At 27.5% G+C, this 27,509-nt stretch overlaps 2 protein-coding genes and 1 non-coding gene across 5 annotated transcripts in view; 2 read left to right on the forward strand and 1 right to left on the reverse strand.

Moving 5' to 3' along the window:
* Positions 1-27,036, reverse strand: LOC114124025 (uncharacterized). Of its 2 annotated transcripts, XM_027987183.2 has the most exons (5): positions 26,870-27,036; positions 23,300-23,423; positions 2,909-3,073; positions 2,522-2,642; positions 1-1,823 (listed from the first exon to the last, which is right to left on the reverse strand). In XM_027987183.2, the coding sequence occupies exons 2-5, from the start codon at positions 23,419-23,421 to the stop codon at positions 123-125; spliced, it is 2,109 nt and encodes a 702-aa protein (XP_027842984.2). In that variant the 5' UTR covers positions 23,422-23,423; positions 26,870-27,036; the 3' UTR covers positions 1-122. The 2 variants fall into 2 exon arrangements, with proteins under 2 accessions (XP_027842984.2, XP_050058302.1); XM_050202345.1 differs by lacking the exons at positions 23,300-23,423; positions 26,870-27,036 and adding an exon at positions 16,115-16,396 and having other exon boundaries at positions 2-1,823.
* LOC114124026 (calcium uniporter protein, mitochondrial) overlaps positions 1-27,509 on the forward strand; it is a 71,328-nt gene that overhangs the window by 21,717 nt on the left and 22,102 nt on the right. The window lies entirely within an intron of this gene.
* On the forward strand, positions 6,015-6,096 carry Trnas-aga (transfer RNA serine (anticodon AGA)). The gene has a single exon. It is a non-coding gene; the product is annotated as a tRNA-Ser (tRNA).

Here is a 27,509-nt window from a genome sequence, read left to right on the forward strand (position 1 = left end):
TTATTTATAATTATTAAGTATTGACAATAATAATATGCTTTATATTATATTCAAATAATAATAATAATAATAATAATAATGATAATACAATGACATTTTTAGGGAAGTTGATCATTTAAGTTTTAATTATTTTTGTCATCTAATATTTCAAATTCTTCAAATTCCATGTCAAATACTGGTACAGTACTCATTTTCTTTCTAATAACTACTAAAGCTTTCCACGACATATCATCTGAAGATGCACTTGAAAGCTTTGACAAATTGTCATCTGTTATTCGGGGACTTAGTGTTCTTCGTTGTTCTTCGTCTTCGTCTTCTTCTTCTTCTTGTATGGCTTCCACTTGTTTTTCACCTCTTTTGGGTTCTTCTATTAATTCAATTCTACTTCCACAACTATTACTTTTTACTAGTCTAAGTTTTACATTTTCTTCTTTTTGATGTCTTATTTCATCCATAATGGTCATCGTCATAGGACTACATACCGCTCCTCTGGTGCTAGATATTACCTTACCACCATAATAAGTAACGCTTGTACCAAACTTTCTGATTTTATTAAGTATATCTGCTGATACTGGTCTTCCAACTATTTCTACAGTTGTTTTATCTGTTAAGTAATCTTCATCGTCACTACTGTACCCGTCAGCTCTTTGATTTGTCTCAGATGATTCTGTGTCAAAGCTTGCTTCACTGCCTACTCCTGACGAAATACTTCCGCTATCAGTCCATCTGTTGTGTATATTCGTACCCATATCGACAGACACACATTTTTTAAGTTTTGACTTGTATATTTCTGGAATAACTCGTACTTCTTGCGTTGGTCTTGGTCCTGTTTTTGGATTTTGATTATTCATACTAGGGGGTAGTGGTATTTTTAGTTCTTTTTGAAATAATTGTCTTGTACTTAGCACTTTATCTGGATCTGGTAGTTCATTATCATTGAGTTTTTTATTTGGCTTAAGAGGGTGATAATAAAAATGTTTTTTCAATGTTTCCGTGTGTGATTTATTTTCTTTATGGATAAGGAAGTCCATTGATTTAGGTCTTTCAAGTTTTGGCGGGTCTTCAATGCCTATGCATAAATCAGACTGAGATTTATACTTAATGTTTTTGTTGGATTTCGTGGATTCCTTTTCAAGAGTTAAATTTACGGCACTGCTATATTTTTTGGACGGGGTTGTTTGTATAATTATAGGTTTTTGTTTCATGTTATTTTCAAATAAATGGTTTTCTGATGTTGCTTTTATTAATGTTGGTGGCTTGTTTAATGATATCTCGACAGGTTCTTCTTGCAGATTATATAAACTTCTAGATCTGGTAACGACTTCCTTGTGAACTTGTTGATTTTCTGGTTCGTAAGTCAGTTGCTCTTCTTGATAAGTTTTCCAAGTAGATGTTGTTGGCATCTTGTACATGAGACGTTTTTCATCTACCCTTTTTACTATTTCAGTTGATTTGAATTTTTCTTCAATTACTTTAGCATGATCATTAGGTTTAACGTTATAATTTCTTGCTTCTGTTATATCTTCACCTACTGTAGTCTGTAAAGTAACTTGGTGTTTAGTAGAATTTTCATCTACACATTGAAATCCAGTTATATTTAATGTTTCAACTTCTGAACAACAAGTTACATATGCACTTTGAGTTGATTCGGTACTACTGTCGTTGGTATCTGTCGATTCTTCATTTGTTTTAACATTAGATGAAGTCATCATCTCTCGGTAACTTTTCCCAAAAGGTCTAGTAGTTGAATTATAAATTTCATATCGGCTTGTACATCGATTTCCTTGACCAACACGGTTGAAACGTTTCGCCAATGGTGCATTCTGTAACAAAAGTTTTGAAGATTAACTAGTATTTTTCAAAATACTCGTGTAAAACAATAATTATTAGGTATATCTTAAAATCTATAAATTTCTATATCATACTATATATTTACGATTTGTTATTTTGTATTATTATTCTATAGCAATAAACATTTTCATAATGATCCTATGGTAATTTGAAATTTAAAAAAAAGATTTATACAAATTGCTTAACTGAATTTAAATACTTAAGTTTTTAAATAAAAAAATTTGCTTATACTGTTTATTTTATAAACTCAAATATCATATGAAGAATGATGAAGGTTCATTGTGATATTTACTGTGGAAACGTTTGCATAGGTAACATATAAAATGTGTTTTATGGTTATATTTTTCATTTTATTAACGGTTTTTGGTACCTATGTATGTGTTTTTACGTTTTAAAGAATTTCAATTAAATTAAATACAGTTATTATTGTGCTATAAAAATTAACTTACCTAATCTAACATACAAACGAGAAAATAGAGTTTTAGTTAACATTCAAGTTTAGATTATTTAATGGTATATTAATATATTATTATAAGCACAAAAGTTATTATAACAATAAATATAATATTATTAATTACCTATACTGTTAAATGTTAAGCTTTATAATTCTTTTACTCAACGCTTTATATAAATTGTATTTTGAAATACTTTGTTTATGATTTACGATTACCTCATTTGGTATGAATTGTCTGAGCTTTGGTCGTGATGCTGATGCTGATCTAGCTCTACACTTTGGAACTACTTCCATCTTCTTCTTCTTTGTTTCGTTTTCCAACTCTTTCAGCATACGACTAAAATAAATATATTCATTAATCATTACAAACATTATAAACATAAAAATATTTGAGCCTGCAATCATTTAAAATTTTAATTTAATACAATTTTATATTATTTTAAAAACCTACGTCTGTTTATTATTTTTATTATTTTTTATTTACTCAAACCAAAAAGACCATTAATAATAACTCAGTTGATTTTTTTCCTATAAAAATATATTCTATATATGTACATATAACATTCCTTGTACCATGTGAAAACCATTTATTATCAGTCTCACCTTATAGTAAGAAGTGGTGGTGTTCTATACGGTGTCTTCAATCTCACTCTAGGTATTAGTTCTTGGTTAGGCCTCCTGTTCTGATCCCAACAGAACCGATGGAAGAACTGTTCATCCTCGTCATCTGATCTGGGTGAAAATCCTTCTGGGTCGCTTTGTATACGTCTGTAAAAATATACAATTTTATAGTCATTTTGTTTTAATTTTATATAATATTATGTTGATTGTCTTTGTTTGAATATTTATAGTTTCTTTTTGCATTAAAAAAACACACTGGTATATTATACGTTTCCCTAATTTTTACCAAACCCTTATTTACCCTTATTTTTTTAAAAATCGTATTTATGTGCTTCATTTCAATGGTGCCATTGTTCAGCTATTTTGGATTATATTCGTATTATTATATTAGTTATTTTTTTTGCTAATATAAAAATTCCTGCTTCATCTTAATAATATACTTTGATAACAGTTTCAACTAGTGGCGTACATTAAAACTTGCTCTAGGGAGGGGGTGGTTAAAAAAATAACTAACATAAAAACCTTCCCTTTAAAACATTCTTCCAACAATCAAATACATATAAATATTAATATGTAATATAATAAAACTACTGTATATTATTATGACGCGCGTGACTGTATACACGAATAATTAAAAATTGCTGTTAATAGATATTATATTTTACAAGTTTTTAACAATTTACTAATAAACCCATTAAGGCTCTATAGCCATTTAACCACCATAAGCGCACATGACCGCGATAAAAATAATACCGAGTAATTATTTTGTTTTTTAGCTTTATTTTAAATGTGTGAATGTTTAATCTTAAGAAAAGCAGCCATCGACGTTATGCATTTTATCCATACCTGTCGCACTGTCCGATCCTCTACTAATGTTTTCTCCATCCGCTATTGCATTTAATGATTTATGATGGACAATATTAGTATATTATTACGCAATGATATTCAACAAAAATAAATCTATATTTTACTTACATTGTTGGCATTATAACTATAGTAAGTTTTTTATTATAAACCGATCATGTTACATAATATTATTAAATTTTATTTTCGAACATCATAAGCTCAAGGTGTACAAAAAAATGCGTTTCCCATTTTCTATGGATTACGAGATTTTTATAGTGCAGTAGCGCTTCAAGGTAAAACATGCATCTTTCATTTATATTATTTAAAAGTTTCTTGTATAGGAATAAACTGCAGTTATTCGTAAATCTATGACCGTTATTTAAAATTTATAGTAAATATTTACATATAATGGAAGGTACCTAGTATATAAGTTTGTAAAATCCAAGTAAAACCTTGGAAAAATAATAGCCAAATGGGCTGTATTTGATGTGGTATTTAGTATAACACCTATAAACGTGAATTACATACCTTATATGATATTAGATATTATAATAAATGAATGAATGTTTTCCCATTTTTGTAAATTGTCAATTATATTTTATCATATATCCTAAAGGCTCAAACCCATTTAATTTTTAAAATAGAAAATAAATAATAAACACTCATATATACTAATACATAATGTACTTTGTATAAAATTTAATTCATAAAATAATATTATTTTTATAACATTATAATTATGTTATTTAAATTATTTGAATTTAAAATTTATTATAAACAATATAATAATTTACAAAATATTCCATCCGTCTATAGTAATATACTGATACTATAATATTATATGAGTTACATGTAGGTATAGTGTATACTGTATACACTTAATGCTTCTGTTATTGTATTTATTATATGTACTGTATTTATACTTATTTATATTATCTATGTTTATATTTATGTATTGTGTTTAACATGTGCACCTATAGGTATATATTATATAGTTGTAGAATCCAAGTAAACCTTGATAAAATAATTGCATCGCATTATTCAATTACTCATATAAAATATTTTAAATATTCTGTAGATAAGTAATGAGTAATGGAATATAATTAATACATAATATAGGTACAGTATACACAACATTGATTCATTGTTATTATTTTGTTGATAAATTTATTGACACTATTGTAATATAATTAAAAATTATGCACAATCATAATGTTGTACGTACTCCGTACTCGTAATTCATTTGAAAATTTAAGAAAATATTATGAATACAAGTTATATAATATAAGGAGAGTTTATATAATTTATAATACATATTTAAGTAGGTACGTTTAACAGATAGTTATTTTATTTAGCGATAGTCAAATGTTATAAATTATTGAACATTTTGATCAACAATTTTTTTGATGGATCTTTAAAATTCTAGTTATGACTTACGGAAAATTTTATAATTTTATAGTAAATTATATTATTTTTTAGTTTTTATTATTTATCTTATATATTAAATATAATTAATACATTATGAATATTTTTATTTTTTATTTTTATAAGGATTAACGGTACAAAATCGATCAATTAATGTGTATTAACCGAACTCATAGTTGGGGTTTATTCGTAAGCTATTTATCATTGCTGCTAAATTTAAAATAATAATATACTAGCTTTTGCCAAGATACATAAAATGAGAACATTTAAAAAAAATTATTACCTAGTTTTGTGTCCTGTTTGGTTTTATTTTCTATGAAAATATTATCATTAATAGATAATAATTTTTGAATCCACATTTATTTAAGTCTAAGCGCCTTGTTGCCGGCAATTTATTATACTTTAACGCTATTGAATTCAACTATATATTACTTTATAGTATAATACTCGTATATATTAAAATTAAATCTAAAATTAATAAATTGTTAAGTGAATAGTGCTAAAAATGATCAAAAGTATTGATTAAGGTCCTAGTTTTAATTTAATTGTGTTAAATTTAAAAGTGATCATAATTTTAAACAAGTATTTTAATAGCAATCCTCTATGCATTTCTTGTAGCAATTATACTTTTGTTTTAAACAAAAAACACATTACATAAGTATATTCAATAATGGTTCACTACCTACTACCTGAAATTCATAATTAATATAAACCATCAATTTTACAAAGGAAAATAAATTTAATAATAAATCTAATGATATATATATTCACTCTGTATATTTTTTAAATATACCAATTTTCACCAGTTTAATATCAAGCAGTCGTGGCCGAGCGGTTAAGGCGTCTGACTAGAAATCAGATTCCCTCTGGGAGCGTAGGTTCGAATCCTACCGACTGCGATTCATTTTTTTATTTTTTTCAATATTTTTGATAATTTTTATATTATTAAAATTGTTTTAAGATTTTAAATTTATATTTATATTGCTCAGTTCTTAAAACTACACCACAATTCGCATATTTTTCTATCCTAACCTATAATAGCTAATTGCGTTAAGGCAAATAAATTGTTTTGTTAATTTATATTGAAGTGAACGGACTTATCATAGAATTTTAAGATTAGAATATTATTTTTATTTCTCTGTTGGGTATTTTACAAAATTTAAATTTTTTAACGAGATGTATATTTTTAAATTATGATATGGTTTGATTATATAATGTCAATTAAAATATTAGATAATCTAATTTTGGTTCTGCAGAATGCAAATTTGTATGTTGTACATTTGGGAGACGATGAAATTGTCATCATGACAACGCATGCAGCTGAGACGCCCTTCTGTAACTTTTAAAATAAATTATCTAATTTACTATTGCATTAATTCTAATTACTAATTTACTAAATAATTAAAAATTCTATAAAAAATGTACTAGTAGTGACTTCCTTAAAATATCTATTTATTAAAAATAAATATGAATAGCAATCGATTTTAGTAAAAACTTTTAAATGTGTCGAATAAACTATGTTACGCTCGTGAATTTTCTGAATTCTTACTTGCACGGTTTCACCATAAAACTACTTTGAACTTTTATAGAGTTTATTTTATTATTATTTTGTTTGACCTGACCGCCGACTGTTTTAAGATGTCGGGCTTTGAAGTATTACAAACACGTAATATTAGTAGAACGATTATGTTCAGACCTTTTACCCTCCACGTTACATATACAGTATATATATTTTGGTAGCTTCGTCGTTTTCTCGACATACATGCTTTATTTCTGAACTTTCAAAACTGAATGTATCCCATATATTGTGCTTAAAACTAAATATATTAAATGTATTACCAAATAAAAATTAGTAGGTACCAGAGGTACCTTATATAGGTAGTATGTTCTTTATATTAGGTTAACTTTATTTTTCCTCTGGTATTTTAGTGATTATAGAGACAATAGCTAAAAATTTAAATACTTTATTATGTTGTTATTATTTGCCCGTATTAATTAGTGTTATATATAAAAAAAAATAGAATAACTGCGTTTTTACGTGAGTTAATAATTAAAACAAAAACCATAAGATGTTTGTTTCTAAAATAATTTAAAAATATTTTGATGACAAGTTATATATACAACATTTTCGAGTTATCACTTTGCTTCTTAACCTTATTATAATATCGTTATACAATCATTTTATTTTTTACTACTTTATGAATGCTTATAACCTATATAATCATCAACAACGTAAATGATTTATTTTTAACGAGTTTTAAAATTACGTTTCTTTTAGGCTGACCCAATTTTTTTCATTGATTCGACTCTTGTTCATTACATTTTGATTCTTTGTCATACAGTATTAATCTTCGTCTTATCCTTTGGCTTTTGAGCAAAAACCTCAAAAGTACTTTTTAACGTTACATCGAATATGTATATAAGTTTGGTTGTTACAATAAAAGTTCTATATAGTTAAAAGTTTACCTTGGTTAAAGCGATATCATCAGTAGTAGGTACCTACGATTTATTTTATAGATCCATTTAAAATAATTGCAACGCATCATACCGCCACACTGTTGACTTTTTGTGTGTGTATTAACATTTTTTCAACCACCACTAGTGCAATTCTAAAAGGTCACATGCAGGTTATGAAGACGACCGCATTTGTGGTAAATATACTATTTGTATGGTATATGATATCGATTCTGTTATCTACACGCTACATGCTCACGTTAGGTGATGCCATGATTTTAAAGGTCCCACATTATCCCACTTATAAAGTGACTTATAGATAAATCATAAAAAACTAATAAAATAGAAAGTTGTAAGTTGCTATGTACCTATATTTATGTAAAAAAAAAATGCAATTTTAACGCGACAGACTATGTTTATTTACCTTGTTAGGCTATATTTTTAATTTGTTTCTAGCCCTGCTTTTGGGAAAAATTGTAATCTAACAAAACTAAGCTTTTGGAATTTAAAATAAGCACTACCTACTGTATAGCTACTGTTATTTAAATGAATGGGAAATGAGTTTTCTGAATTCCATAGTTGTAAAACTAAATTTACATAAGCTAAACATTAGATGACAAAATGCTTTAACATCAACTATAATTAAACACGTAACGATATATCTATATAAAAGAATATAACATTTTTTCAACTTTACAATAGTAAAGTTCAAAAAGCACATTACTTAATTAACGTTATATTACCTAATTAAGATTTAGTAAATTTTTTCTAAGTATATTTTAAATTTTTTTAAGAAAATGTAACGTGAAGTTTTTTAATACAATATCTAAGAACTGTTAAGGGCCGAGCTCACTGAGCGATTTTGACGTGCGCCGTGCGATTAAAACGCGCGTGTATCGACCGATTACCGTGCGTCAAAAATGCTAGATGAAAACGCACTCTTAGTGGAGCTATACAGTAAGGTACCTACACATATTTAGGCGAAAGAGTATAATACAATTGATAACTATAAATAATAAATTCATTATTGAGAATAAGGAAATTATTAGATTGTTCACAATAGTATAGGTTTATTTATTCATTAATTCATTTATATAGTTTTGTTTTGCGTAGGTGATCAATGATCATGATTTTTCGATTATAATCATATTTATATCACACTCTAACTATCTCTGAAATATATTTTTATATTTTTATTGTATCATTTAAAAACAATAAACTATAGTTGAAATGGTTCTTAACTAATATAGAATATGTATATTATTATTATGATTAACGTATCTGTTGATTAAATTAAAGTTTGAACATTATTTTAATTTCTTAAATAAATAAATAAATTTTAAAGTTTTTCTTTAAGTAGTTTAAACGATTGAAAAATATATTTTGTTCATTAACTAGATTAATACATAATACTTTTAGTGTTCACAATACTTGAAAAATGTTTTTAATTTCACTTATTTGTAATTTTATAAAATCACCTGTTCTATTGTTATTTTTTATTTCTTCTTATATTTGTTGTTTATTAATATTATTTTTAGTGCCTCTAAATTACTGACTTTAAATATTTTCTTTTTTTATAAGTTTACAAATTAAATTTAAGTTTTTTCCAAATTTGCTACGAGTTTTAAAAAGTATAATTACATTCCTATATTGCATCAAAATTGTTTATATCATTATTTATTGTTTTAAAAATAATACTGTACACAAATATTTTTTTAAAAATAATGTATTTTATTCATTTCTTAATATTTAGATAAACAGTATTTCATTTTATATTTGAACTAGATGTATAACTTGACGACATGTGTAAATATTACTTTGAGTATTGATTTTTTTATAGTTATTGTTTACTTAGTATGCAGATTTAAACTGATTACTGTTTAGGATAGCGTATTAAATTTATTATTATACTTTATACGTTATATTTCGAAGTATTTTATAAAATTAGAAATATCATAACAAAATACTTAAATTACTTTTCTATATAAACATTATAATTTATATTTATTTACTGTAATGTTATTGAAAACTATATAAATAAAAAACACATATAAACAAGAATATATTATGAATGTTTAATAATAATAATAATAATAATAATCTCTTAAAAAGAAATATTTTTTACAAATAAAATAATTTTAAAAGTTATTATTTCAATTCTTATATATTTTACTGTATCATACAAAATGATACAAAATCATAAATTATGTTTCTCAACTTCTATATGAATCTTAAAAATATTTTATAATCTCATAATTATTATTAACTCATTATAATTGGATCATATTATCATAAATTTATACGGAAAACAAAACAAAAAATATGTACTTATAGTAGTATAGTATATGTACATTTTTATTTTTGTATACTGTACATAATATACATAGATGATGTGTATATTTTAGTTTTCTTTAATAATATCCTGATTTTTAAAACTTTTAAATATTTTTAAGAACTTTATTATAAATACTTGGATTATTTATACTATTGAAGGAGATTTCCTGTGGTGGTATAAACTTCTTTTTTTTTTTAATTAAAACCAAACTTTTTATCGTATTTTTTTTTAAATTTTATGCGTGTAAATATAAATTAGCTTAAGAAGTTTGTATCGTTATAGGACACTAAATACCAACTTAACTATTAAATAAAAAAATTGTAGAGTGCATGTTTGATAAATTATCTTATATATTATGTATAATATATTAAAATTACAAGTTTATCTTGCTAGCATTGTTTCACATAATTAGTGCCTATTAGCAATAGTAGTTGGAAATATATTTGTTCTAATTTTTTTTTATAGAATTATTATTAACGAAGTAAATAAATAAACTTTTGTTTATTCTGTATATTATTTTGTAGTGGACAATACCTATCATATTTTGATGGTGTATAAATTGATCTTTGTAACTAGGTGACTATTATACGTAAATATATGTATTATGTATGTATTGTTGTCTATATTATAATTATCATAGTGCACTTATCAATTAAAAACCTTAATATTGGCTAAACATATTTTGTTGTTTATACATTTTTAATATTTTATCGTGCTTGTGGTTTACAATCCAAAAAAATATTCTTTATTCCGTATTAATTAATTTTGAATATATTATATTGTATTACGGCCTACCCCATATGCAGTCATTATAGTGTTGAATTACAGACATCGTACACTATACTATATATACTACTTATGTAATATTGTGTTAAATGTATGAAACAGTTTATATAAAAAAATATTACTTTGATGATTTTTATATTGCATATTATTGTCTTAAAATTCAAAATTATATATATTCTTACTAGCGATATTTGTATTCATCGACAGTCGAATTTTATTTAGAAAAAATAGCAGGATGATTTTTTAAGGAATCCCATTAATACTCATAAACTTGTCCGTGAAACGGAAATTCGTAAGACAGAAAAAATGTTTCATCGATTATAAAATAGTATTAATGGTGAAAAGCGCATTTTTCAAACCGTGCGATTCGACGTGCTACAAAACATATAGCAAGACATACCTATATATGTTACGTAAACTCAGAGAAATGTATACCGTGACTAAAGTTTAAAGTGAATATAGCTGTGCGCGCGCGACCTTGCTTAATAACATAATATTATTATTCTTTGGATTATCATGTGATGAGGCTGGACGACCCGGGGACACTTTGGTGAAAGCGATGTCGACAATAAATATAATACTAATACATATCATATTGTACCATTTGTACCTTTATTATCAACATGTACGCTCAAATGGCGTGTCTTATATATTATGCAGATTTTCGACTTTAGAGAGTTTTGTTTACCTCAGCGAGGTCTAGTATAATGTAATATATACGTATAATATTATTGTATTTGTGAATTTTTCGCACTCTCGTTTTTAAACCATGTACGCCCTCATCTGTCTTATCATAGTTAATGGATGCCTCTAACCTAATATACTGTGTTCACATATGTGTTATAAGTCTCAAGTATGTCAACTATACAATAAAATAAACTAAATAAAGAATGAATTAAATTAATAACCATATTGTTGTACTTGAAAGTTTCATATCCCTTCTTTGGGTATTCTTATTCTACGAATATGAATTTTATCGACTATCCACCAAGCGGAACGCACGTTCAAACTTATTCAATATTTTTCTCATAAACATCATTATTATCATTGTTCGCTTATACGCTGTCGACATCAATCTATACAACTTTAATAATATGCAGTCGATTGTGCAGTTATTTTCGCGCTCGAATACTGTAGGTAAATATACATAATATAATATTATTGTGCATTGATGACGTCATGGTCATTATGGGATTGATGAGTGCCAGTTGTCGGCGGAAATCATTGAGTATTATTTTATGGCAGAAATCATCACGTCGTCTCCAAATTATATTTACACATTACAATATTACATAATGATCTATTTTCTCACACAGTCATTTGGTTAAATCTGTTTTTCTTTGTATTAATTTATAGGTAAGTACCTACGTGCGCCACAAATCACAATTTATATAAAATAACGTATAGTCGCGCGCGCGTCTCGGGTCGACGGTTGAGCGTTGAGATTCTGTTGCAGCCGCGATTATAATGTGCCGCCTAGCTTTAATATAAACATACACTATTATTATTATGCTACACCGAACAGACCGTACCTGACAGCTTTTGTCCGGTTGCGAGTTTTATTACGTGATGTACTTGCGAATAAGTAAATATATTAAATTCAATTCCGAGACAGTAATACGAAAGATTTTTCGGTCTAGCTGCGCAGGTTATCGTTCATAATTATGGTACCTACGTATACCGTTACAGGATATAATAATAAATAATAATAATCATATATATGATGTAAACATTGAACATAATAATAATAATATTATATTTTCTTGCAGATGGTAACGAGTTATAAGTTTTCTTTTAACCGTATCCGTTATTGCGTGTTTTATATTCTTATGCTACCAGCGTCACCGTATAATATTTGATTTTATTCTATTTTTCGTATTGCCAAACGTTACCATAATTTTAAAATACTGTTGCGTTTTTTATTTGCTCTTCTGTTTTTCCTAATTGGCTGATTTGTACCTGCTTTTTTCTTCGCGAAGTATCATATACACGTAATACAATACCGATTATATTATAATGTACTGTGTATCTGTATTTAATCATGTCAGCTGTCTTTCACCGATGTAATTTGACACTAAAAACCTGATGATTAATTGTGTCTTTACGTTATACGTTCAAACTTTTGTCATTTATATATTATATTATCTAAACTGACTAAACTTATTAAGTTTTTATAAGAAACTGCACAAATTATGGTATGTGCTAATATGTCTTTAAATTATTATGATGTCTGCAGAGTACACGAAGGTCGAGTCCTTGTAATTTCCATTGGTTTAAGTAAAAGTAATAATATAATTTCGATGTCAAATAGTTATTTAACGATTATCTATTAAATATAACAATATTATGTTATTAGCTTGGAAATTATTTCCTACATTAAATAAACATAATGCAACAACGGGATAGCGGAAGCTTTTATTGTTATTATTTTGATTTTTTTTTACTTAATAACTACGGTAATTTGAATAATTATTATTATACACATTTCTATTCTACATGACTACATCAATAGCCAATTAAAGTATTATATATATGTCTTGGGTAATAAGTAATTACTAATTAATGAATCCTCGTGAAATAATATTAAACATTTTTTTTTTTTAACTTTATAATTCGAGTTCACAACTGTTAACAGAGAATAAATAGATACATTTGACATTTCTAATTCAGTACTCAAACATAACTTTGTATTTCTTAATTTATTACTTGAAAATCATAACTTTCTAAGACTATGTACATAATAAAACTACGAAGGTATTGTAATTTATTGAAATTATTATTAAACTTTTAAAGTATTAAAAAGTGTAAAACACGAAACTTCAATAAGTTATTAAATATCAATAATGTTATTAATTTGTTAAAATAACTACCTTCTAGCTATATTGAATGTATAGCTACTTTGTTTATTTCATAAGAAATTAATTTGTGTTCTTTTACCATACAATCTATAGATATATTTAGGTAGGTTATATTATATTTTAACCACTTTAATTTTTTATAGTGCTTGTACAGTTTTACCGAATTTACATAAAAATGTTGTGTACCTGACTTCTATTAATCAATATTTCCATTATATTTCCTTATCCATTATAATGTCCATATTTTTAATTTTGATCACGTTTTTATTTTATTTCGTGGTTATCGGTGTAGAAATGTCATCAAAAACATCCTTTTAGAAGGAAATTTACATGTCCCGAGTAATCTGATCAGTGTCTTAGCTAAGTTAATACGGGTCTAATAAATTTACTGAAATTGATATTTAAAACGTGTCAAAAAATATGTTAATAATGTACAGGAGCATATTTTCTTTGGCCCGCATGTATGTTCATAAAAAATAATATATACTATAGTATATAATACACCTTCAGAAATTAGCTCTATTTATCATAATATATCATTACTTATATCATGTTAATATTTTTTAAAGCCCTATTGTCTATCTTTGTTCTAATGGTAACAAGTATTTTTAATCATTTGATAATTATTTTTAATGACCATGCTATTAAAATAATATGTTGAAAATAATGAATTAGTTATTGCAAACGCTTTTCATCTGCCTTAAGGTGTCAAGATAATTTTAAACGTTATTATGACTACGTTAATGAGTTGTAAATGTATACCTAATCGATTTGGTCAGCGATAACAATGAGAAACAAAATACAATATGTATTCGTTAACGAAAAAAGTGTATCTTTAACGAATATCATTAATTACTGTTAATTAGCGCCTGTTGCGTCACAAACAATATAATATTTGCGGGAGATAACTATAAAAATCTATGAGGTACTGATACATATACTGATGTTGTGATGATGATTTCACTCTCTATGCTTTCTGCCCATTTTACTATGAAGCCTCTCTGCCCGCCAAATCCGGTCATTCACAGTGGGATATTCGATTTCCTTCCATATCAAATAATTTCATTTGTGTGTATATAGTGCGTTCCACATATCTATTCCGCAGGTGGATGTTACGGTCTGTCAGACCAATCTAATGGACATACACTCCAGAGGCCCCCTCATGAGCGTGACGTCATATCCGACCGACGTAGATCCGGCTTTTTGCGAATCGGGAGTTTGGAATTTCTGGCTTTGTTTTACATAATTGTATAGAATAATATTATTTACTATGAGTTCAGAGAACTTTCGACTAAAATACTATACGTATAGTTGATTATCTACGCTTTGTCAAGTTGTCATTTTCAACATTTTTCTCGATTTTTTTTTTTCATTGAGATTAATTGTTTAGATTTTTAGTCGTCAATTATTTTTTAAACATTTTATTTATTCATTAAATTAAGATTTCATTATATTGTTTTAGTTTAAATTAATGTAAAAGGACAGCTGAGAGAAGTTGTATTAAGTATATAGTCCTTTAATACCTTACAAATACTATATATTACAAAATCGGAGACAGTAATCTGTGGGGATTTCGTCGAGTAAATACATATCAATCTTAGTCTCCCGAGAAAATTACACAACATATTTATTTAGCTCCACGCAAGTCACGCTGTGGAAGTATTTTATATTTTCAACTGTCAACGATAACTGTCACTATATTACACTATGTTGACATTTTAACATTTACTTTAATGCCTAATCCTAACGCAACTTTAATGAAACATAGTTATTGAGTTGTATTATAACATTTTTGTTGAAAGTTATATCTGACTCGTGAAATCTTTACGATACATAAATACAGCATGATTACGCGACAATATATATTCAGATAGTAACTATAGTTACTAGCCTTATTATAGATTATATATAGTAAGCAAGCCAATAAGCACTTAAGTAGTATTATTCAACTATTATAGCATAATATATCAAATGTGACTTATGGGCAAGATAGCTATCAGACGCATATAATCTCAATAATTAGTGTTAATTTACGTTTACTCGTGCATAATATACTTAAATGATAACTATATTAGATAAAAGTTAAATAATTGGTATATTACCGGTTCGATAAACAATTTTAATAGTTACGTTTTCGTATAAAAATGTTTGTAATCATATAAGACGTATAATTAATGAAAACTTAACAATAATACAGATGGAAAACGATAGATTCATATGACGTAATATTTTATATAACATAATAGTATTAAAAAAATATTTATCCAAATTATTATAATATGTACTGCGGATATATTTTGTCAGATAAACTAGACGAATTAGTTATTTGTTTTTTACTAACTGAAATATAATGACCGTAAATAATATAACACTATAACCGTTGAACGGAATCAACACTATAATTATAGGCAATATCTGGTGACTATTGATACCTACCTATATATCGGATAAAAATAAACAAAAAATTAAAAATTAAAGACTCACCGAATTAGACGACTTGAAACGCTGTAAAACGACGACAATAATATCACGCGGATTACACGGCGTGATTTGTATAAAGTATACGATGTACGCGACGTCTCACTGTCGATAAAAACGGACTAGGGTGCACGTCTTCCGGAGACCATACGCGTATGATATGTACGCGCGTATAGTGCGCTCGCGACTGGAGGACTGCATATAGGCAAACACGGCACCGATGTACTTACGCGCGCACACATGCACACCAAAGCGCCAGGTGAAGTGTTGTGTACGTGCGTGTGTGTATATAGTAGTTGTCCACCGGAACGTCATCGCCGGTGCCGGTCCGTTCCAAGGTCTGCGTTTTGTAGAGGAGTAGGAGTATAAGTGAAGGTGCAGGTGGTTGGTGCACACGACTCCCGCATGATCGGAAAACCCATATCTACTGTATTTTATGGGGTGCAAGTTCGCAAGACCTCGCAGCAGCCAGACTCGTATTATATCGGCCGTTATTTCATCCCCACGAGAGAGTACATTATTTTTAAACGATACCTTTCACGTCGTTTTTACAATAATCGTACTATAATAATTTCATTTTTACTGTCGTTGTTATTATTATCAATTTTTTTTTTCGAAACACGTGTCATTTTTCTCGCCCCTCCGGAGTCAGACTTGATACGATATTACCGCGCCTGTACTGTCATTGCTATAGGGATCCGTTTTTTTTATTGCCGATATCGACGAGTGCGCGCGTGCAGTGTTTACAGTTGTTTACACTATGAAAATACGACGTATATAATAATATTATGTAGTCCGCTTCCAGGTAACAGCTTTTTCCGGCGACGCGGTAGCCATATTGCCGTATAGTGCACAAATAACGCCCTCGGTGCAGCGCGCTTGTTGTTCGTTCCGGTCGGACGACCGCGCTCGCGCGCCAGCTGCGGCTATGTACATCGTATAATGATAATGTATAATATCACGTGTTGTAAGCACACTTAAACATCATCACGTTTGCAGGGCGTTATGGTATACTGGCGGTAGTGGTGTGTTTGCGAGAGCACCGTTTAATTAACGGCTGTCGGCCGCGCCTCCCCTTCCCCTTTCCTGGCAGGCCAACAACTGTTTTCCACTAGATCTTCTTTATGTGTCTACGGAGACGTGGATGCGATAGCGTTTGGAATAATTTACCCTCCTCCCCTGCAGACATTCAATTTTTGACGGCATCTCTAAATATAATTATTACACGATGTACTTAATACTTGATCCACGATTGAAGTGGCGGTATTGCATTATAACTTGTATATTTTTTTTTTAAGTTTGATGTTTTTTCTTGTTCGAATAATGTACAAAATGTCATTGCATTTCCCGAAAACATTATATGATAAAATATTAAACAACAACAATATTTATATTTTGCTTTTAAATGCATATTTCTTAAATAAATTATAACTACCTAAATATTTCACCACCCTCGGAACCGCGCCCTTTTTAAATGCAGCTTTTGTGTTTGAGAGTGAATACATTATTGTAATAATAGTGTAATCGTGCAGTCCTAACTCCCGCGAATTTTGCGTTTCATTAAATCTTTTTTTTTTTATTTCTCCATTAAACGTATTAGGTATTCGGCCCCAATGCAGAATTCCACGCGAAAACCTTTGATGGCATCTAATTTTTTCACACTAAATTTCCATCAACATTCCTGGTAAATCCAATAAATGTCGTACGCCTGATGCCTGTAGGGGACTAAGCTGGTCATAATTCTCTATTAATACAACTTTTTCTCTGAAATGATCTTTTATATTTCATTTCAGACATTTTTTACAGATTCGTTTGAACGTAAAGCTTGTAGTCTACAGTCACTGCATACACACGTAATTGAATTATAGGAAAATTTATACATATTGCATAAGTTCACTACTTTAGTGCAATTTCAATCTAATAGTAAATCACCGTTAGATATTATGATGAGATATGACTACTATTATAATATATATTATACTCGTTACAATATAAATGTAGAGATAGATTTTTGATTTTAGTGGAAATACAAACTTTGATTGTATGGCTGATGACCTATAAAACTTTTGGGTACGATTGTGGACCAGGTAGATAAACTTTTCATTTGGAATTATCAAAGCAGTATTGGATTTTTTTCGTTTGTTTTTTTTTTTACTTTATAGAACATTTTATCCGTCGTAATGTGATTTATGTCGAATAACCTATTACCGAAAAAGCGCTTTCATATATCATGGTCCCAAACCGTTTTTGTAACAACATTTTTGTATAATTTTGGTATTTTCCCTTAATACCGGTTGATTGCATCACAGATAAAAGAGTTTTTTTATGCTAAAATTTAAATTTAAACAGTAACAGTTACACTTAGGTATAGTTGCAATAAAGAATTATTTTTTAAAAACCAAAATTTATTAGTAGATTTATTAATTAGTGAAACATAACAGTGTATACTAGTTCTAATTAAACCACGAGGTATACGGTTTATTAAGGATATAATAAATAAATGCAAAATTTTAGAACATATTTTAAATTAAAATTTACCGTAAATAATTTCAGGAAATATTGTTTACTTGTATAATGTTATTATATTTTCATACAAAATATTATTATTAATGTCTATTATTTTAACAATTGTTTCGGGCTTCAGCCCTCGTGAAATATGATGTGTATAAATATTTCACTTTTTTTTGTGTAACGCTTTATTAGACAGATACACTACATTAATAATAATATGAAAAACTGCTTTGTATATATTATACAAAACTTAAAAAAAACTATATAAATATTTTACAAAAAATATTTTATTTTCAATTCTTTTCATTCTATCAACAATAGTTACGATAAACGTGTAAAAGTCTGGATCATAACACGTTTAATTGTACAATTAATATAATAATTATTTCATATTTCACGGCTGTCAAGTTAAAAGTTTTGCTTCCTTCCGCCTCCCCGCACACACACCTGATGGTTATTTTAATTAAACATTGCACTTGATCGAGAAATTGCATTATGCATTTTTATCAACTACACTCTACAGTTATAATAAACGACAAAACTATATTATGGTATGCATATATAGTTACTATACATGAGTTTAATATTATTATGATGTATACGATAACTATATGGAGTGTATATAATATTATTGTGTATAAGATTAGCATATTCGATTACAATATAATACACTGCAGTCACTAGTCCCGGTTCTTTTCCTGTCTGTTTTCCACCCCGCCGTGTAAAATAATCAGTATTGTCTATATTATTAATATATCAGCTATGTGCATTGTAACTGTAATCATTAAAAAAGGCACCGATTCAGCACAATGAATTAATATTATATATTAATACAAGATGATTCGTGCGTAAATTGTCTCAGTTGTGAAACGTACCTATCTATCTACACAGCTATATAGTAATTGGTTTACGTACTGACTGTGTCTTGTGAATAGTGATATTTTCGTATTACTTTGTTTGTTCAAACGAATATAATAATTATAGATGTAAATTGCGATACTTATATAAAAATGGTCGATAAAAAAAAGTCATTGACCATTCTATATAGTCGCATATATTATTTTGAAATTTAATGTAATATGCATGATGATACTGTCATTTATTATAATATTTTATAATAATATTTGCGCGTTCAGCTCGTGTTATTGTTATCGTTTTTTGTATTTTATATGCTTACAACGCCTTTATGCGTTTTAAATATTTCCCAGGAAATCCCATATATATTTATAATTGAATTCCGCGATGGTTGTGATATGTACTGTCGTTTTGATACGTATAGTACTTAAATATTATAGTGTTAAATTACATTTGTTTTTCGATTAATGCGAATTTCGGTGGAATTGCAGGTTTATTCGTACACATAGTGATAATACTATACACCTAGTGCTCGACAGTGTTTACTTTAACCTCTGCTGTCGGTCATGAAATCTTTGAAAACCGTAGAATGACATGCGCGCACACACATATATGATGTAGCGAGACCAAACCGCGTCATTAACTCAACTTTGATTATTCATAATTTAGCATCAATGTGCTTTTGATGGGTTGGACGTTGTTCTAGTAAACCAACAAATCATTGACGAGGTAGTCATGGTCAGAAACTCGGAACTATAATATATACGTATGCATTATCCTATAATCTAATATATATTCATAAGGACGTGGCATTCGCTTTTAACTCAGTTATTTGTGCGTTATTTATACTATTATAGTAAATTTTGTCGAATAGTTATTTGGAAATGTGCGTGTAGGAAGAGCATAATCACAATAATACATGTGTATGGTTTCGGTCGTGTCTGGTGTATTCATTTTAAATTTATCACGCATGATATGGTTTTCGCGCGTAATTAAATATGCCTAAATAATTACAACCCAATTGTTCTTTATGCGGACAGCGATGACGGCCTAGTGAATAGCGGAATCTCATACACATATATACACGTCATAATATATAATAGAATTATCGATGAATGTAATATACCATTTACGAGTATATTATAATAAAGTCAAAACATTTGCAAAAAATCAATCAATCAATAAAAAAAATTACTTGTTGATGGTATATTATACAGTGTGTGGTTACTTGATTAGACTAGATTAATTTGTTAAATTTGCTATTGACGTATTTATTACGAAAAGGTTGTTCACATTAATTTGTCTGATATATGCCCGCATTTTATTTTGAATCGAGTAAAATATGTCAAAAACGTATGTCCATTATTTGTATTATACTATTATGTATACATAGCACTATTATAACAGTAGATTCGTTGTATTATACATAGCACACTTATAATGTATTTGTTTAGTTGTAATTTATTTTATAAACTGATTCGTTCACTTTAAAGTTACTTATTACTGCTTATTGTATTATTTATTTAAAGATAACTAATTTCGTATTTAGAATATTATAGTTCTATGGGTTTTAAACCTATATAATATTTCATACGTTTCACTATATGGAAATATTCGTGTTGTATGAAAATTGTATTTATAATACGTGTCTGTAATACATTTTATTTTTTTGTAAATAAATATTTTATGGGTTAAATATTATTAAAATGGAATGTTTTATTAGATAAATATTATTTCATATCTGCTTATCTGTTTGTATTTCTAATTTCTATGTTTCATAAATATATTATCATCACATCAATGATGATTTGTAAATATCGATAGTTATTAATTACACGCTTAAATTTCCTTGATTTAGTTGAAAGTTGTCTCGTGAACTTTTATCTTATAATTTAATAAGTCATTACTAATAAGATTTTAAATGCACCTACCTAATTATATATTGTTATTACTTATTAAACCATATATTGATTAAATTTTTATGTCAGGTTACAATAAAATATATTTTTTAATATTAATTACTATTGAATGTATTTTATATTTTTCATGTTTACAATTACCCCATTTGACATCTGCTGACAGGTCAAAAGAAACTTAAGAATTTTTATTTTTAAAAAATTTACACAATTCACGTTTATTGTTAAAACCTGCTTCAAATAATACAATGAGTCGTCGGTACCTACTGCCTACATAATAAAAGCAACGTGCTTTTATATTATTATTGAAAAATAATTCAAACCTCAATCCAAAACCAACAAACCATTTTCAAAGTAAATGTGTGGAAAATTCTCTATATTCTTTATATGTATTATTATATGTACGTATGCCCGTACTGATTTTCATATTGAATTGTGCTTTGTACGTTTTATTTGAACGAAAAATACCGTAATTATATAACTTAAAGGGTGGTTTCGAGACCTTTAATTCAAATATTTGGCACTCGTCTCAGTTTGTCTTTTTTACATTTAACTCTTAAAATTCGCTTTGTAAAACCACATAAAAGAAAATACTCTAAGTTTTTAAAATTATTTTTTTTGTATTAAATGTATACTTGTTATAAGACAAAACTTTAACCGAGGGAATTTGAATAACAATTTTCAAATACCGAATAATAATTTTTAATAAGTATATTTAAAGAAAAAATATTTTATTTATAAGTACCTAATAATAACAATATAGTCGTAACGTTGAATTTTAATAAAATATATTTATAAATTCGATTGTATAATATATAATACAACATGCTTTCAATAATTCAAATAAAGAAATATATTATTGTGATATTAAGTATTTAACTACTGTGTAAACAAAAGCAAAAAGCTATTTGTTAATATACTATGTAAATTTCATAAAAAGACTAGATAGTAGATATAACCATGGTTTAAATAATACACGTCATTTTATTTATTTTTAAAATGTATACACAATTAATTATCTGTGTTTATTTAATAAATTACATAAATAATATATTATGTATAGTAAAGTTGTAACAAAAAAGTAACTTTAAGTGTTAAAGAGATTGTTTATATTTATATTAAAGGCGGACTAGTAGTTTTAATTATTATACTATAAGCATTATGCATACTATACCTAATACAAATTATTTAAAATTATCAAAAATAGACATTATTACTGTAAGCCATAATTCATAACATTTTCAAGTAGGCAGAAAGAAAAATCGTGGTCAGAGAGGTTTTTTAAATTTTTATTTAGGAATATTTGCATCAATAAGTAATAATTGATAAGTATTACTATTATTATAATATTACCATCGTTACGAGAATGTAAATAACAGATAGAGTTGCGTGCTTGTTATAATATTGTTATAGCAAACGTAGTGGAGGTGTAGTGGAAAATGGATACCTAAGTGCATGTGGGGAATGAAATCATTCATGTGCGTTATTTGTGATTTTCCGTTACAACACAGATACAAATGGATGTAGTTATTGGTTCTTTTGGTTATTGCAGGGAAAATATATTTTTTTACCAAACTATAACTTGTGTAATCATTCCGTTCACAAGTAAGCCCACTGTTATCGCCTAAGTTTGACGGTCTTGGTCGAAAGCCAATTTCTTCGGCTACCCAATTACGTTTGTATGCTGCGTGAACCACCATTTTACAACCTGCAGGGGTCATTGTTTGTGTTTTTACGATAACACACCCTCAATACGCGGGTAGGAAACGGTCATAAAACTTCACATAAAGTCTAATGATACTTTTAAGTATATTTACTGATGGTAGGGGATCTTAAATTATATTACTCATAATACGAACTATAATATTATATACGGTACAGAATAAACGTCATATAGATTGATACTCACTCAAACTGATTGTCGTGGCCTTGTTTTTTGATATTATCCTTGCGTCGGTGTCGCTGCTTGTTCGATCCTTTTTCCTTCTCCTTCACTACAAACACACCACCAGTCGAATAGGTGCCGCCCATTTCTGAAAAACAAACAATTCCATAAATATATAATTATTATATTATTCAATGATTCTGGCGGTTGACTACACATCCGTTCGTGACCCTTACACCAACCGCGATATTTATCCGCTCAGTGAATTATTAATATCTAGCACCTTTCCTATGTATATACGTATATCTCGTATTTTATGACCAATTTATCTGAATAGCTAACGACTTGACATACATTTGTTTAACCAATTTGTTTGTACCCACAATGTATTAAATTTGTTATATAAGTACTTATAACGTTTACCGGACGCATATGTTTTGGGATATATGAATTAACATTGGTTGTATTATTTTTATTTTTACTCAGTTTACATTCATTTTCATTAAAGTTAATATAGTTAATGAAATTTAAAATTATCAAATACGTTTTCCTCCCACATTGTATTGATTATAAAACTTTTATTTCATTTTTAAATAAGCATATTTTAAACTTACAGCAGGTTCTATTATCATGGCAACCATAATTCTCCAGTATTAATATTAATATATTAAACGATTAAATCAACATTAATTAAAAATAAAATATAGTGTTTAACTTAATTAAACTTTTTGAAAGTTTATTGAGGTTTTATTCATTTAAAATTAGAGTTTTGCTGTATACTGTGAAGTGTATGTACAGAATAAAATCAGTTAATTCTGTATAAAAACACGGATAATATAAACATAACTTTCTACATCTTAATCAATATTTCATTAAAAATAAACAACATTGAAAAATAACGATTTTAGTTTTTTAATTTTTGAATCTAATAAATGCAACGAAATTGTTTTAAAAATATGTACTTTTAGTTGACTATGAAAATGCTTTTTGAATCAGTAAAAAAGCTCCGAAAGTTTCATTTAGTAACATCAGTATATGTTATTGATTAGATATTCAGAAAATGGTACTATTAAAGAAGTTTAGAGCACTGGAAAATTGATAAGAATAAATGAAATATAAACTACAAATTTCGTGAAATTCGTCATGAAAAATTTTGATATTGGGATATAAAATGTCTAATAATAAATTTTTTATCGGATAAAAATCGTTTTGCAATACAAATTAATGCTTTTAAATGTCATCATAATATGATAATATTTGTACTAACATTTATTGTATCGAATTGATAATATTACTCTCAAAATATGTGCTGTTCTTATCTGTAATAATTTAGTTTCTCTCACATAAATAAATATTGTACATTTTTTATGTAAAAGTAGATATAGGTATTATAATATGTAGGTTGCAGACATTTAAATTTTATTTTCCAAGTTTTTAACGAACTTTAATAAAGTTTGAACGGAAATTTAGTACTGTGACACTGCGATAATGTATTTGAAATTCATGTCTTGTATTATAGAACAATGCAGTCTTAGCAGTTTCACGTTTTTCACGTTGTATTATAATTCTCATTGTTTATTTTACTAAGTAAAAAAATTATGGTTACAACTTAAGCACGATTCCTTTTAATTGCTACTATTTCATCTCAAATACATTTTATATTATTTCCTTGGATCCAGTGTTAGTTGTAAGAAACGTTTTAAGAAAAGCTAAAATAAAAAAATAAAAACACTTATATACTACACTACCGTTTTCCCAGTGGACCATAGAATCATACAATATTCACGGTTTCAAATTTTTTTTTTTTTTTTTTTTAAATATATTTCTTGAACATATTATACATTATGGTATATTGTAAATACTATATACGACTTACACATACATACATAAAATATGTATTAAAATGTCAGTTCAATTAATATTTATGTGTAATATAACTTAATATAATATATATATATATATGTTGGTAAACGTAATTTTCACACCCTTAATGTGGCCGTCAACTTACCAAAACACTTATAGAATATGCATACTACCATATAGTGTAATGTGTGGTGCACTTTTACACTTACCTATTATAAACTAACTTAACTTACTAAATGATAGGTACAGAAATTGTTCATATACGAACACAGTTATATTCCCTCGTGAATTTATGACTATACGTCTTAAATCTTAAAATCTCCGAATAAAGGGGCTGAATAATAATGCTGCTGAGATGTACACTAAGAAAATCTTGGTATGATATATATTTTGATGTTTATTTTTGTGACAATAACATAATTCATCACGAGAGTTTCTATCAAAAAGAAGTTTTTATTTTTCCACGAATTTAAATTTTAAGCGTACTGTTAATATTTTATATACATAAGACATAATTATTTATGTTATACAAAATGTGTGTTTTGCATAAAATATTTATTTTGTTTTTCTAAATTATAAATAATTGTTAGTCAAATTTTAATTTTAAAGTTATTTTTTTTTTAACTTTTTGTTTCCAAAAACTCATAAAGAACTGTAAGTTTTTTTTTTTTTTAAAAAAATTCTATAAAGACAAATTAATACCAATTTAGAAAAATACAATCTTTTATTTATTCTTTCGTTACCATACCTATTATTTATTTAATTATGGATATTATGTTCGTGTGAATAATTGCACGACTTTCTTTTTCTTTTTTTTTTTTAATGTTTACGCCGTTTACGGTTACTACTCTTATGTTCCAGTTCTTTTACCAATGTATAATATTCATTTGATGGAATTTATTCAGAAGCCATTTTAATTAATATAATATGTCACTTTCTATGTCTGTACATTGAATCACTTGCATACGGAGTAAGAGCGTTTTCATTAACACTTATTTGTCTTCCACAACTATATGTATTATTCATATATAGTCTATACTGTATGATATAATCTTGTTGGTATACTTTTCCGCGTAAGTACCACTTATTTCTTAGGGGAAAAATGAGCTCGTGTATTTAGAATTCCGATCGCGTTGTATCGTCAAACCCTTCGCATATTCCGGCCGGTATACCAACAATGTTTCCCGAGCGCACACAATCGATAAGTCAGCGGTGACCTTGCACGGTTCGTCCAGCACACTAATTACCGCCGAAAAAAGCGATTTTTTTTTTTTACAAACTTGATATAATTTTTTTTGCATTAATACACATCAAGGCTAATACTGATTATGCACTTATTATATTTTTACATACATATACTTTAGATTTATATAAAATATAAATTGTATATGCACTTCGGTCCTATATATATATATGTATACTCAACGTGGAGCAAGTTAAAGCTGCAAGATTTATTTTTTCGTATGATAATTAATGGCTTTTAGAACCCGTGTACTTCACTTCAATGCTATATAATATAGTATACTATGTACTGTAGGTACTTATAAACTATATTTCATTAAACAGCGAGAAAAAACGTTTGAAATTGTAGTTCTAATGGAAATTCGAGAAAACAAACATGCATTTACTTGTCTCATAATATCCCGTAAATATCATAGCCGCACAAATAACCGTGTATTAGTTATCGCATTAACGTTTGAATTAATTATAATAATAATACCAAAGACTTACCTAGGTCTACGTGAATGCACTGCAACAACGACTTCGTCAAACGTATCTAAGAACCGAACTATTCTGCGTTCGCCGAACGAATGGTCTCACAAACTATACTGTCCATACTCCTATAATCATCTTAAACCCAGTTCTTTATCTTAATTAAGAAGAACACATGATGTATATCATTTTTTTTCACTTACCCACTTGATAGACCTACTGGAACGATACACTTCTCGCACGCGTGTTGGGTGTTACTTTCTTTTCATATTACTATATTTAGTTTTAATGCAGTTTTTCCTCAAACCATAAGTATAAATATATATGAATATGTTACATTATGCATTTAATTAGGTATACTATACAGCAACATAGATGTGGAAGTGATAATGAAATTTGCTATAAAGTGAAAATAATCACTGTTCCGTAATAATTTACTCGTCAAATTTCGTTTATCAACTATTAAAGTGGGAAATAACAGTTATGTTTGATATGTAATGCATATTTTTTTAAAATAAAAATATTTAAAATATTTTATCACAATAAAATTGCCTGCTTCACGTAGGATACCGCTGCTGTAGTAATCGATTTTCATAAGGACCACACACTTTTTTCGTGTTGTATTTTAATAATATTTATTACATATATATCTATACAC

This window comes from Aphis gossypii, chromosome 2 (genome assembly GCF_020184175.1).
Source record: "Aphis gossypii isolate Hap1 chromosome 2, ASM2018417v2, whole genome shotgun sequence".
NCBI lineage: Eukaryota > Metazoa > Arthropoda > Insecta > Hemiptera > Aphididae > Aphis > Aphis gossypii.